Source organism: Panthera leo, chromosome D2, assembly GCF_018350215.1.
Source record: "Panthera leo isolate Ple1 chromosome D2, P.leo_Ple1_pat1.1, whole genome shotgun sequence".
Classification (NCBI taxonomy): Eukaryota; Metazoa; Chordata; class Mammalia; order Carnivora; family Felidae; genus Panthera; species Panthera leo.
In genome coordinates, this window is record NC_056689.1 from 47,423,098 (window position 1) to 47,438,367 (window position 15,270).

A 15,270-nucleotide genomic window follows, 5' to 3' on the forward strand; every position below is an offset into this window, starting at 1 on the left:
ACTGGTTACCCACGCCTTTATTTCTGTAATGTTCATTTCAGCATTCCTGACCTCTGACTTCTGTTGCTAGAGCTGCTACTATGTAGGTAGGAGTGCTGTTGATTTTGGGGAAACAGACACAGGTAATTCTTCAATACGCTGTTTAATGTAGCATGATAAGTATGTTTTTAAGAATACACATGTAACCCAGAAGCACATTATAAAAGCAGTTGGTTCAGAGGTTACGGGTTAGCTTCATAAAAAGTTATTTTTCCTAAAAGCATTTCAGTGTATTTAAGATATAACGAAACAAAACCTGAACAATACAGCCACTTATTTGGCTTATATTTAAGAGTAATGGCCTTTTACCACTACCACGAGCAATGTTACTAGCACAGTATTTTGTATTATCATATTTATTACTCATTGTTTTGATAAATAGTGTGATAGCACTCCTAGCATCTGTGCTTCCAGCATCAGGTTTTCTTTCTGTGATGCCATCTCTTTAGGATCATTAGCAGTCTTTACAGTGTAATTCAGGTTCCCTAATTGATTCTGCATCCAGTTACTGTTATAAAAATTCACCCTATAGCAGAAATCACTGTATGTGCATGTATGTTATCTGTTGGACAAACTTTGGTGGACTTACTGTGGAGTGAATCATAACAGGATTCTCATGGGAAAGCAGCATTCCCCCAAACTTTTGGAGCATATCCAAATATTTCTTCATCTCTAAAACAGGGATTATATATATATATATTTGTGTGTGTGTATGTGTGTGTGTGTGTGTAAAATAAATAAATATATTTTTTTAATTTTATATATATATTTATTACAGATTTGTTCTAAGGATCATTTGAGAGAGTGAATATTCATTGCTGTTTCGTTGAACAAACTTATTAATGAGTACCAACATATGCAAAACACTGTGCTAGGTGATGGGGTGGCAAATCAGATGTGGTCTCCCCCTTAAGTAGCTTATCGTTTAGGAGAATAAGAAAGCCATGTAAAAAGTGAAATTGATTGTTCTGGGTACAATATATGATGGAGGTTGGGGTACAAAGCCATAAAAGGTTTTGTAGAATAGTTGCTATTTGAGCTGAGTCTTGAAAGATGATTAGGTGCTTGTCAGGTAGCCAAGTGTGGGGATGGCAGAGAGTAGAGCAAAGCAGGAACAATGAGATAGAAGTGGATGTCTTCTGAAGCTGCAGGTGCACATGATTAGAGGATAGAAGTACAGAGGTATTGCCAGGTGGGATGACATAGATGTATAAATAGAATGGGGCTGGAAGGTGAGATGTACGATCTTAGGGTCTTTCTCAGAAGTCTGAATTTTGTTCCTCTTCTTTTTTTTTTTTAATTTTATTTTGAGAGAGAGCGTTTGCAAGAGAGCAAGTGGGGGAGGGACAGAGAGAGAGAGAGACTTCCAAGCAGGCTCTGCACTTTGAGCACAGATTCCGTTGCAGGGCTTGATCCCACAAACCATGAGATCATGACCTGAGCCTATATCAAGAGCTAAGATGCTCAACCGACTGAGCCACCCAGGGGCCCTTGAATTTTATTCCTATATACAGTGAATTTAATTTTGTAATTTTGTTCTATTGGCATTCTGTTCTGTAGAAGCCATCATAGGACCTGGAGCTAAGAAGTAACATGATCAGTTCTATACCAGTTAAAAAAATAACTATGCTCCACTCCATATATCATTAGGAAATGCAAATTAAAGAGATACCACTACACAACTATTAGAATCCAGAACACTGACAACATCAAATGCTGACAAGGATATGGAGCAGTAAGCACTCTTATTCATTGCTGATGTGAATGCAGAGTGGTACAGCCACACTGGAAGACACTTTGGCAGTTTCTTATAAATCTAAACACATTGTTAAGATCCAGCAGTCACTCTCATTGGTATTTACCAAAAGAGTTAAAAACATAGCCACACAAAAACCTGCACACAGATGTTTATAGCAGTAATATTCATAATTGCTCAAGTTTGGAAGCAACCAAGATGTATCCTTCAGTAGGTGAATGGATAAATTGTGGAACATTTAGACAATATGGAGTATTCAGTGTCATAAAGAAATGACCTATCAATCCATGAAAGGACATGGAGGAAACGTAAATGCATATTACTAAATGAAAGAAGCCAATTTGAAAAGGCTACATAGTGTATAATTGCAGCTATATGATATTCTGGAAAAGGCAGCCTATGTGGATGGTAAAAGTATCAGTGATTGCTGGGGATTTGGGAGGGTTGTAGGATGAATAGGTGAGCCACAGGATATTTTTAGGGCAGTGAAACTATTCTGTATGATACTGTAATGGTGGATACATGTCATTATATGTTTGTGAAAACCAATAGAATGTACAACAGCAAGAATGAACTCTAATGTAAATTATGGATGTTAGGTGATAATGATGTGTCATTGCAGTTTCTTCAGTTGTAACAAATACACCATTCTGGTGTAGGATGCTGACAGTGGGGGAAGTGGTGCATGCGTGAGGACAGGGAGTATATGAGAAAATATATCTCTACTTTTTGTTTAATTTTGTTCCTATTACCTTGATACCAAAACCAGACAAAGATATATTAAGAACACTAGATCACTATTTCCTATGCATATAGATAGAAAAATTTTCAAAAAATATTAATCAAATATAGCAACATATATAATTATACACCATATACAGATGAGATTTAGCTTAGGAATGCAAGGTTGGTTCAACATATAAAAACCAATGTTCTATTAAACACCATATTAATAGAATAAGAGACGAAAACCACATGATCATCCCAATAGACATTGGACAGAAAGGCATCTGGCAAAATCCAACACACTTCATGATTTAAAAAAAAAAAAAAAACCCAGTTAAAGTAGTAGAGTAGATTATGTATGGAAACCCCACAGCTAAAATCATACCTTGTAGTGAAAGACTGAATGCTTTCCCCCTACAGTCAGGAATAAGACAAGAATGTCTACTCTCACCACCAAAATTCAACCCTGTATTAGAGATTTTAGACCAAGTAATTAGGTAAGAAAAGGAAGTAAAGAGTGTCTTACTGGAATGTTCAAGATTGGAAATGAAGAAGTAAAACATTTCTCTTTGCAGATGACATAATCTTTTATGGAAAAAATCCCAAGGAATCCACTAAAAAATTACTGGAACTAATAGATGAATTCTGCATGGTTGCAATGTACAAGATCAATATATTAGAATCAATTTTTTTTTAATTTTTTAATTTATTATTTTTTAAAGAGAGACAGAGAGCAGTCAGGGAAAGGGCAGAGAGAGAGGGAGACACAGAATCCGAAGCAGGCTCCAGGCTCTGAGCTCTTAGGACAGAACCCAATGCAGTGCTCCAACTCACAGACCGAGAGATCATGACCTGAGCTGTAGTCGGCCGCCCCACCGACTGAGCCACTCAGGTGCCCAAATATATTAGAATCAATTTTATTTCTCTATGCTAGCAATGAACAAATTGAAAATCACACCAACAATAACTTCATTTATAGTAGCATCAAAAAGAGTATAGTTCTTAGGAATACTTTTTTTTTAAAGCAAAACTCATACTCTTAAAAACTAGAAAACTGTTGAAAGCAATTTAAGAAATTTAAATAAAGTGAAAGGCATTGCATGTTCATATTTATAAGACTTCATATTGTTGGGTCACCTGGGTGACTCAGTCGGTTGAGCGTCTGACTTCAGCTCAGGTCATGTTCTCACAGTTTGTGGGTTCGAGCCCCACATCAAGCTCTGTGCTGACCGCTTGCTCAGAGCCTGGAGCCTGTTTCAGATTTTGTGTCTCCTCTCTCTGCCCCTCCCCCACTCACGCTTTGTCTCACTATGTTTCTCAAAAATCAATAAATGTAAAAAAAAATAAAATAAAGACAATATTGTCAAGATGGTAATATTCACCAAATCTGCACACTTAACACAGTGCTTATTCAAAAGTCCAACTGGTGTTTTTGCAAAATAGACAAGTTGATCCTAAACTTCATATGGAAATTCAAAGGACCCAGGATAACCAAGAATCATGAAAGAGAAGAACAAATTAGAGAACTTACACTTCCTGGTTTCAAAACTTACTACAAAGGTGAAAAGACAACGTGGTACTGTTATAATGATAGACATGTAACAGATCAATGGAATAGAGTTGAGAGACCACAAGTAAACCCCCACATTCCCGGTCAGTTGGTTTTTGACAAGGATATCAAGACAATTCAATGGGAACAGAATAGTTTTTCCAGCAAATACTGCTTGGACATCTTGCAAAAACTTGCAACAACTTGCAAAAGAATAAAAGTGGATCCTTATTTTATACCATCTACAAAAATTCAAAATGGATAGATCTATATGTAAGGCTAAAACTATATAATTCTCAGCAAAATGTGTATCCAAGTAAATCTTTATTCCTTTTTTTTTTATGTTTATTTTTGAGAGAGGAAGAGACAGAGCATTAGTAGGGGAGGGATAGAGAAAGAATCCACAAATCCAAATCCACATCCACACATCCAGGCTCCAGGTTTTGAGCTGTCAGCACAGGGCCAGACATGGGACTTGAACCCAGGAACCACGAGATCATGATCTGAGCCAAAGTCAGATGCTTAACTGACTGAGCTGCCCAGGCACCCCAAAATCTTTATTACTTTGGATTAGGCCAGGCGTTTTTGTTTTGTTTTAAGTTTATTTATTTATTTAGAGAGAGGGAGGGAGAGAGAAGCCCAAACGGATTCTGCATTGCTCTGCATGGGGCTCCATCTCATGAACCATGAGATCATGACTGGAGCTGAAACCAAGAGTCAGTCGCTCACCCAACTGAGCCACCCAGGTGCCCCTAGGCCAGGGTTTTAAAATGTGATGCCAAAAGCACAAGCAGCAGAAGAAAAATAGCCAAATTGGATGTCACTAAAATAAACTTAGGCTTTGAAGAACACTGTCAAAGTTAAAAGGCAGCCTACAAAATTAGAGAAAATATTTGGAATCATGTATCTTTAAGAGGCTTGTGTCTAAAAACGCATTAAAAACCCTTTTACAATTCAGTAATAAAAAGACAACCAGAGTAAAAATGGACAAAGGATTTGAATACATTTTCTGAATATAGATATTTCTGTGTAGAAGGTATTCAAATAGCCAATAAGCATCTAAAAAGATGCTCAATATTCTTAGTCATTAGAAAAAGGAAGTCACAATCACAATAAAATACTACTTTGCACCCACTAGGATGGCTTTAATCAAAAAAGCAAAAAAAAAAAAAAAAAGTATTGGCAAGGATGTGGAGAAATCAGTGTCCTGGGAATGTAAAATGGCTCAGACCCCTTTTGAGAACAGTTGGCAGTTCCACAAATTGCTAAATGTGGAGTCCCTACCTAACCCAACAATTCCACTCCCAGACATACATGGGAGAGAAAGGAAAACGTATGTCCACACAAAAACTTGTAATCCAATGTTCATGTAGCATTATTCATAATAGCCCCACATTGGAAACAAGCCAATATGCCCATCAGCTGATAACTGGATAAATATGTGGTGTATCCATATGATAGGATGGACTTTTATTCAGCTATAAAAAAAGAATGAAGTACTGATGCATCCTAAAATGGATGAACTTTGAAAACGTTATGCTAAGTGATAGAAGCTAATCACAAAATACAATCATAAAATCACACTGTATGATTCTGTTTACGTGAAATGATCAGAATGGGCAAAATGACAGAAAGTAGATAAGTGGTTGCGTAGGGCAGAGAGGGAAAGAAAGAATTTGGGAGTGATGTCTAAAGAGGATGGGGTTCCTTTTTGGGGTGATGAAAATGTTCTAAAGATGATTGTGATGGTTGTACAATTCTGTGATTGTAATAAAAACCAGTAAATTTTAGATTTTAAATAGGTGAATTTTATGGTGTGTAAATTATATTTCAATAAAGCCATTAAAAAGATATACTTACCTGTCCCGGAAGATGTGTATCACCTGTCCTATTAACTCCTCTCCTTACAAAGTTTTCACATTTCTAATAACTATTGATTTGATTATTCCTATTATCCTAATTATACACTTATAATTTATCTTAGGACTTTGTTGCATTTGCCTCTCATATTCATTAGCCATTGTATGTTTGTGTGTAAAGATTATGTCTAATGTCTGTTACCAGTATTGTCATCTCAGTGCTGTACTGATAGATAACTTCTGGAAATCCAAATGCTTATTGATTATTTAGTGAGTCTTATTTTTAAGGAACCTATTAACATGGTTGCTATGCTTTTCTTCAGTGTGATTCAAAGGTACAGTGGTATAAAGTTATATTTTGTATGGGTTAAAAACATAATTTACATGTTTTAGTAAAGGATGTGCATAAAATTTTCAAAGTCTTGCAGATATATACCTCCATGCTGAGTTTGCTGGTTTAAATATTATTAACAACAATAATATACTTGTTGAGTATGCACTGTATATAAATAACTGTGCTGAGCTTTAGTAAGATACAGAAAAGTATTGTAAATATACCTGTTCTTAATAATCTTACAATCTAGGCGTGCCTGGGTGGCTCAGTTGGTTAAGCGTCCAACTTTGGCTCAGGTCGTGATCTCACAGCTGGTGAGTTTGAGCCCTGCGTTGGGCTCTGGGCTGACAGCTCAGAGGCTAGAGCCTGCTTTGGATTCTGTTTCCCTCTCTGCCCCTTCCCTGCTCACGCTCTGTCTCTCTCTCTCTCTCTCTCTCTCTCTCTCTCTCAAAAAAATAATAATCTTACGGTCTAATTGGGAGAGTGGTTTCAGAGACAACCGTGAAAGGTTTAGGATCAGACAAATTAAGTAATAAAATGAATTCTGGGGCTGTCTGGAAGATTATGGGCCAGAGTTGTTCAGAGAGTATGACAGGATGAACTTTCAGATTCGCTTGTTAAAAAAATTATTCTTGTTTTTTAGGTACAAAACTCAAAACATGAACAGCATTACATATTACCAATGTTCAAAGCTGATTTGGCTAGAACTGGAATACGGTTGCATACCACACATTCCAGAGGAATTAGGAAAGTCAAAGTAATGGATAACAGAAAAGATCCTCCATTCTTCAATGAAGATAACCTGGGAACATTTTACTACAAACTTCCTTTCTGTGAAACCATGGAGCTCTTCATTGAAACATTGACTGGAACGTGTTTTGAGTTGAGAGTTTCACCCTTTGAAGCTGTTATTTCTGTGAAAGCAAAAATTCAAAGATTGGAAGGTACTAGTTTTTCTTTGTTTTTAGGGTAAGAGGATTACATTTGTTCATCAAGAGCATATAATAACTAACTTTTCTTATGGGGAAAATATCACACATGCATGGAATTAGAAAGAATAGGGTAGTGCACCCCCATCTATCCCTTACTTAGCTTTAATAGTTATCAATTTATGGTCTATCTTGTTTCCATTCCTACATTCTTCCCATCCGCTTCCCCTTCTACCAGATTCTTTTGAAGGAAGTCCCTGGCATCATGTTAATGGTGTGTAAAATAATATTTTAAAATAAATTTTCAACAGATTATGATGACATGCAAAATCTGCCACAACTACGTCACACTTACTTTCAACGGGAAATTGTAATTGAGTTCCCTTTTAGTGACCTTCTTTACCTACTTGTCAGATACTTTTCTTTTTTCCATGTGGAGATTTTCTAAGGGGTTTGGCTTATATTTTTGTAATTTGAAGTTTTCTTAGTATAGCAGGGATGCTGAATATTGTGCAGTGTCTCTTTGCTGTTTGCGTATTTGTGAAAGGTGTCATAGAGTACATTGTGTTAAAATTAGAGTCTTTTTTTTTGTACTTTGAAGATTCCTAAATTAAGTGATATTTGCCTTTACAGTTGTTAAAATCCAGTATTGACTAGAAAATTAAGTTGTTCTATATAACACTAAATGGATCTTTGCTTTTTGAGCCAGCTGGAACTTGCTATAATTTAGAGGTAGTAACTAGCATTGCCCTCTAGTCCAGTTTAGGTTCAGAATTATAGAAGGATGAGTAGGATTGGAATTTTTTATCTTTATAAAGCCAAGAATCCTGGTATCCGAGCTTCTAAATATTTGCTGTGTCTCCACTAACTTCTATTAAGTTAGTGATCAGCTGCGTCCAGTGATCACATCAGTATATACACTAATGGTACATGAAACATTTTTCCCCCAAGTGATTTGCTGAGACATGGAGTCAGGTTATTTTGACATTGTTCTGCTTTTTTATTACGTGATGGTGTAATGGTATCTTTTTAGGAGCAGGAAGACAAAACCCTCTTGTGTTCTAAATAATCTCTGTATTTTCCCCCCTTTCATGCATTTTGAATAATCTCCATGCAACAAAAGCACTTTAGGGAGAATGTTACTTAGGTACTTAATATCAAAAGTAAATTTGAGGTTAGAGAGATTAGGGACTCATCCAAGGGAAATGTTTAGTTACTAACAGAGTTGGGTTCATAGCTAAGGTGTGGACTCCTTGTCCTCTGTAGGAGTAGGCATTGCCAGTGTGAAAACAGTGAGTTTGTAGTTATTGGATAGTTGAAAAGAAATAGACATTTATAAAACAGATAGAGTTATTGGGAAATTAAATGAGGTAATGTAAATATAAATGCAAATCCCACTGTCCTAACAAAATACCATAGACTGGGTGGCTTAAACAACAGGAATTTATTGTCTCACAGTTCTGGATCTGGAAAGTCTGAGATCAAGGTACTAGCATGGTCAGATTCTACTAAGAATCTTTCTGATTACAGACTTACTGACTTACAGATTTTCTTCCTGACTTAAAGACTCCCTTCTTCTTGTTATATTCTCCTATGGCAGACAGAGAGAGAGAGAGCTCTCTGGCTTCTCTTCTTATAAGGGCACTGATCCCACCAGGAGGGTCTCACCATTATGACCTTATTTAAACCTAATTACCTCTCAAAGGTCATATCTCCAAATACCAGCACATTCGAGTTTGGGCTTTAAGATAACACATTGGGTGTGGGGACACAGTTCAGTCCATAGCACCTACAACAAGTTGTCAATAGATCTCAATTCCTGTTCCCATTCCCGACCCTCCTATCCCACACCCCTTTTCTTTTGTCCTAGTTGCCATACTTTTTTGTAACTTCTGCAGCCCATGGGCACTGACAGTCATTCTCTTCTTAAGGAGGCTTCAAGTAGGCATCTTTCATAAACAGTGAATTTTGATTTTTTTTCTGGGTTGTCTTTCTTTTTCTACCCAGGAAGACATTGGGGCTAAATTATCGGGTAAGACTCCCCAAGATAGAAGGATATGGAGTAGGGAGGATAGGAAGGCAGAGGTGACAGCACTCAGTTCATCCTTGAGGGAAGTGGCTCCTCTGTCCGACTGCTTTTCCTTTTTGGGTAGGTTTTGGTAAGTTCAGAACTAGAGCTTAGTAAGAGAAAGGAGGGTAGATGGGAGGGGTCTGCAGACAGAGCTCAAGGAATATTCTGGGTTAGGAACGATGAGGCTGTAGCAAGAAAGGAGCAGAACCAGCAATAGAACTTTAAATGGGCCTTGAAGCGACAGGAGCACTGAAGCCAGACTGCCTGATTTCATATTTCAAGTTGAGCAGATTACTTAACCCCTATTTATCTCAGTTGTGCTAATTTAAAACAGGAATACTGATAGTACCAATCTCAAAGAGTTGTTCTTAGGATTATTAGTTAATAAATGTAAAGCATTTAACATGTTCTTTATCCGGGGAAAATGGTCAGTCTGTGGAGATAGTGCAGTATGTACCCAAGGATATAAGAACTATGCCGTTGGGAAAAGATGTAATTTAGGTCTCTGAGTTTTTCAGAGGAAGCGAAATTTTTGGAGCTTTTCATTACCTAGAGCATTGGTATGCAAAGAATAGTACATACTTAGAGGATATGAAAAATAATCCAGTGGAATTTGGAAAGGAAAAATGTGCCAAGAAATGTAAGGGATTATTGTCATTTGGTTCTTTATTGCCGTGGGCAGTGGATTTCCTAGATTTACCATCCAGTCCTTGGCATTACTGCTGCCTAGTAAAGATTTCTCTTCTATGCATGGGATAGGATGATCTTCCCGGCCTTCTTATGAGTGTTATTAGTTCTGTGTTATTAGTTCTGACCAATGAACTATGTTCATTGTCTGTGTTATTAGTTCTGACCAATGAACTATGAATAGAAGTCTCCATTAGCCTGAACCCCTGAGTAACTGTAGGGAGCAGAAGCACCCTGCTGACCTGCAGCGGACATGTCTAAGAAATCAATTTTTGCTTTAAGGCACTGATGTCTTTGGGGTGGTTTGGGGAGGGTTCAGCATAACTTACTTTATTCTGACTGATACAGTATCAAATAGGGATCTTTTTTTTTTTTTTTTTTTCACTACATAGATAACTGGTCTTCTAAATACCATTTATTGAATTACTCTAATCTTTTCTCACCAAAGTAACTTCATACCTGTCATGTATGACAGTTTTATGTGCACACTCAACTCTTTGGATCATCTAATCTATGTCTGTCTCTTCATATGCCAATATCACACTGTCTTATTTATTATAACTTAACAGGTTTTGATAGCTGATGATATCCATTCACATTAAGGATCATTATATGTCTTTAGAGAATTGACCCCTTTATCACTATGTAATGCCTCTCTTTATCCCTGATAACTTTACTTGCTCTGAAGTTTGCTCTGTCTGCAATTAATATAATTATTCCAGCTTTCTTCTGGTGAGTGTTAGCATAATGTATCTTTCTGCATCCCTTTACTTTTCCCCCCAGCTTTATTGAGGTACAATTAACAAATAAAATTGTATCTATCTCTATACTTTTAACCTATGTATTTAAACTTTGTATTTAAAGTGGATTTCTTATAGACATTATGTAGTTGGGTCTTGGTTTTTCATCCAGTCTGATGATCTCTTTTTTAATTGGTTTATTTAGGCAGTTGATGTTTAAAATGATTATTTATATGGTTGGATTAATAGCTACCATATTTGTTACTGTTTTGTATTCATCCTCCTGGTTCTTTATTCCTTTATTTACACCCTTTTCTGCCTTTTGTGGTTTTAATTAATCCTTTTATATGGCTCTGTTTTCTCTCTTCTTAACATCAGTAGTACTTCTTTTTTAACTTATTTTAGTGGTTGCAATAAAGTTTACAATATATATTTATAGAAAAGCCAAGTCCACTTTTCAAATAATGCTGTACTTTTTCATGAGTATTGCAACTACCTAATAAAAACTATTCCTAGGGCACCTGGCCGGCTCAGTAGGTACAGCATGGGACTCTTGATCTCAGGGTTGTGAGTATGAGCCCCACATTAGGTGTAGAGATTACTTAAAAACAAAATCTTGGGGTGCCTGGGTGCCTAAGTCAGCTAAGTGTCCGACTTTGGCTCAGGTCATGATCTCACGGTTCATGGGTTTGAGCCCTGTGTTGGGCTCTGTGCTGACAGCTCAGAGCCTGGAGCCCGCTTCAGATTGTGTGTGTGTGTGTGTGTGTGTGTGTGTGTGTGTTTGTGTGTTTGTGTGTGTATGTGTGTGTGTGTCTGTCTCTCTCTCTCTCTCTCTCTCTGTTCCTCCTCCACTCATACCCTCTGTCTCTCTCTCAAAATAAATAAATAAACATTAAAAGAAAATCTTAGAACAACCCCCCAAACCTAAGTATTCCTAATTCTTCTCTTTTGTCCCTTATCTCATTGTTATCATTCATTTCATTTATGCATAAGCCATAATTGTTACAGTGTTATTATTCTGAACAAACTATTATCTGTTAGATCAATTAAGAGTAAGAAAATGAATAGTTTTTATTTTACTTTAGTCCTTCTTTGATGCTTTTCCTTTATGTAGATCCAAGTTTCTAACTGTATCATTTCTTTCTGAAGAACTTCTTTTAATATTTCTTGTAAGGCAGGTGTATTGTGCCCAGTTTTTATTTATCTGAGAAAGTCCATTTCTCCTTCATTTTTTTTTCCTCCTTTACTTTTGAAGGATAATTTTATAGGGTACAGAATTCCAGGTTGGTTGTCTTTTTCTTTCAACATTTTATTATTAAAAAAAATTTTTTTTTAGTTTATATAAGTAATGTCTATACCCAACGGTGCGGCTTGAACTCATGGCCCTGAGATCAAGAGCCTTATGCTCCACTGAGCCACCCAGGTGCCCCATTTTTCTTTCAACATTTTAAATAGTTCCTCTACTCTCTCCTTGTTTATAGGATTTCTCATGAAAAGTTCCCTATAATTATTATTTAGGTTTTTCCTCTGCCTTCATTAAAGAGTTTTCTCTTGGGGCACCTGGGTGGCTCATTCGGTTGAGCATCCCACTTTGGCTCAGGTCATGATCTCATGGCTTATGGGTTAGAGCCCCACATGGGGCTCTCTGCTGACGGCTGGGAGCCTGGAGCCTGCTTTGTATTCTGTGCTTCCCTCTCTCTCTGCCCCTGCCACTTGCGCTCCGACTCTCTCTCTCTCTCTCTCAAAAATAAACATTAAAAAAATGTAAAAAAAAACCTTTAAAAAAGATTTTTCTTTTTGTTTTTGCTTTTCTGAAGTTTGATATGATATGCCTAGGTGTAGATTTAAAATTTTTTATCCTGTTTGATGTTCTTTGAGCTTACTGATCTATGATTTGGTATATCTCATTAATTTTGGAAATTTCTGGGGCATTATTATTTTTCTTCTGTTCTATTTTCTTTTAGTATTCCAGTTATATGCCTTTTGAAATTTTTTCACAGTTCTTGGATGTTCTGGTTGTTTTCATTCTTTATTTTCTCTTTATATTTCAATTTGGGAAGTTTATAAATAGAACTTTTTTTTTTTTTTTTAAAGCAGCCTTCATGCCCAATGTGGAGCTTGAACTCACAACCCTGAGATCAAGAATTAGATGCTCTATTGACTGAGCCACCCAGGATCCCCTCTATCTACATTTCTTTAAGCTCAATGATTCTTTCCTTGCCATATCCAGTCGGCTGATAAGCAGGCCCATCAAAGGCATTTTTAATTTCTGTTATTGTTTTTTTTTATTTAAAAAAATTTTTAAGTGTTTTTATTTATTTTTGAGACAGAGACAAGGCATGAGCAGGGGAGGGGCAGAGAGAGAGGGAGACACAGAATCTGAAGCGGGCTCCAGGCTCTGAGCTGACAGCACAGAGCCCTACGTGGGGCTCGAACTCACGGAGTATGAGATCATGACCTGAGCTGAAGTTGGACGCTCAACCGACTGAGCCACCCAGGCACCCCTCTGTTATTGTTTTTTTTTAAATTGAGTTCTAAGAATATTTTTTCCCTTTTTTAATTTTAAGTTTTATTTATTTAAAAAAATTTTAAGTCATTTACATGCAAGTTAGTTAACATACAGTGTAATAATGGTTTCAGGAGTAGAATTTAGTGATTCATTGCTTACATATAACATTCGGTGCTCATCCCAACAAATGCCCTCCTTAATGCCCATGACCCATTTAGCCCATCCCCTCACACAACACCCCTCCAGCAACCCTCAGTTTATTCTCTATATTTAAGTGTCTTTTATGGTTTGCTTCTCTCTCAGTTTTTATCTTATTTTTCCTTCCCTTCCCCTATGTTCATCTGTTGTGTTTCTTAATACATATGAGTGAAATCGTATGATATCTTTCTCTGCCTTACTTCCCTTAGCATAATACCCTCTAGTTCCATCCATGTTGTTGCAAATGGCAAGATTTCATTCTTTTTGATTGCTGAGTAATACTCTATTCGTGTGTGTGTGTGTGTGTGTGTGTGTGTGTGTGTGTGTACATACATATATACCACATCTTCTTTATCCATTCATCAGTTGATGGACATAATTTGGCTATTGTTGATAGTGCTCTTATAAACATTGGGGTACATGTACCCCTTTGAATCAGCATTTTTGTATCCTTTGGATAAATACCTACTAGTGCAATTGCTGGGTTGTAGGGTAGTTCTATTTTTAATTTTTTGAGGAACCTCCATACCGTTCTTCAGAGTGGCTGCACCAGTTTGCATTCCTACCAACAGTGTGAAAGTGTTCCTCTTTCTCTGCATCCTTGCCAACATCTGTTGTTTCCTGAGTTGTTAATTTTAGCCATTCTGACAGGTGTGAGGTGGTATTTCTTCACTGGATTATTTGTTTCTTGGGTGTTGAGTTTGATAAGTTCTTTATAGAGTTTGGATAGTAACCCTTTATCAGATATGTCATTTGCAAATATCTTCTCCCATTCCATCTATTGCCTTTTAGTTTTGTTGATTGTTTCCTTCACTGTGCAGAAGCTTTTTATCTTGATGAGGTTCCAGTAGTTCATTTTTGCTTTTGTTTCTTTTGCCTCTGGAGACGTGCGAATTAAGAAGTTGCTGCTGCCAAGGTCAACGAGGTTGCCTGTTTTCTCCTCTAGGATTTTGATGGTTTTCTGCCTTACATTTAGGTCTTTCATCCATTTTGAGTTTATTTTTGTGTATGGTGTAAGAAAGTGGTCTAGATTCATTCTTCTGTGTGTCACTGTCCAGTTTTCACAACACCGTTTTCTGAAGAAACTGCCTTTTTTCCATTGGAGACTCCTCCTGCTTTGTCTAAGATTAGTTGGCCATATATTTGTGGGTCCATTTCTGGCTTCTCTATTCTGTTCCCTTGATCTATGTGTCTGTTTTTGTGCCAATATGCCAATACCATACTGTCTTGATTACGGCTTTGTAATACATCTTGAAGTCCAGGATTGTGATGCCTGCAGCTTTAGTTTTGTTTTTCAACATTTGACTATTCAGGGTCTTTTCTGGTTCCACACAAATTTTAGGATTGTTTGTTCTAGTTCTGTGAAGAATGCTGGTGTTATTTGGACAGGGATTGCATTGAATGTGTAGATTGCTTTGGGTAGTATAGATTCTGTTATTGTTTTTTACTTCTGGCATCTACTTTTAATTCTTTCTTACACTTTCAATCTCTCTGTCTCCATTACCCATCATTACCCATCTATTTTTTCATGTTGTCTCCTTTTTATTAGATTTTTATTAAATTTCTTAACATATCAATCAGTTATTTTAGTCTCCCTGTCCAATAATTACAAAATCTGTCATATCTGAGTCTGGTTCTGATGTTCGTTTTCTTTGTATATACTGTGGTTTTCTTTTACCATGCCTTGTAATTTTTTTGTTGAAACCCAGATGTAATGTATTAGGTAGTGGTAACTGAAGTAAATAGGTCTTTAATGTGAGTTTTTGTATTAAACTAGTTAGGAGATGGGGTTTGTTTAATGTTTGTTGTAGCTGTAAGTGCCAGAGGCTTCAAATTTCTCTGGTTTTCCTGTTTTGTCTCTTTGGGTTTCCCT

General features: G+C 36.8%; 1 protein-coding gene across 4 annotated transcripts in view; it reads left to right on the forward strand.

Annotated features, from left to right (window-relative positions):
• ZFAND4 (zinc finger AN1-type containing 4) overlaps window positions 1-15,270 on the forward strand; it is an 88,261-nt gene that overhangs the window by 2,267 nt on the left and 70,724 nt on the right. For all 4 annotated transcript variants that reach the window (XM_042908412.1, XM_042908413.1, XM_042908410.1 and 1 more), the window contains exon 2: window positions 6,907-7,207. In XM_042908412.1, coding sequence (XP_042764346.1) covers window positions 6,946-7,207 — 262 coding nt within the window. In that variant the 5' untranslated portion in view covers window positions 6,907-6,945. The remainder of the gene's footprint in view (window positions 1-6,906; window positions 7,208-15,270) is intronic.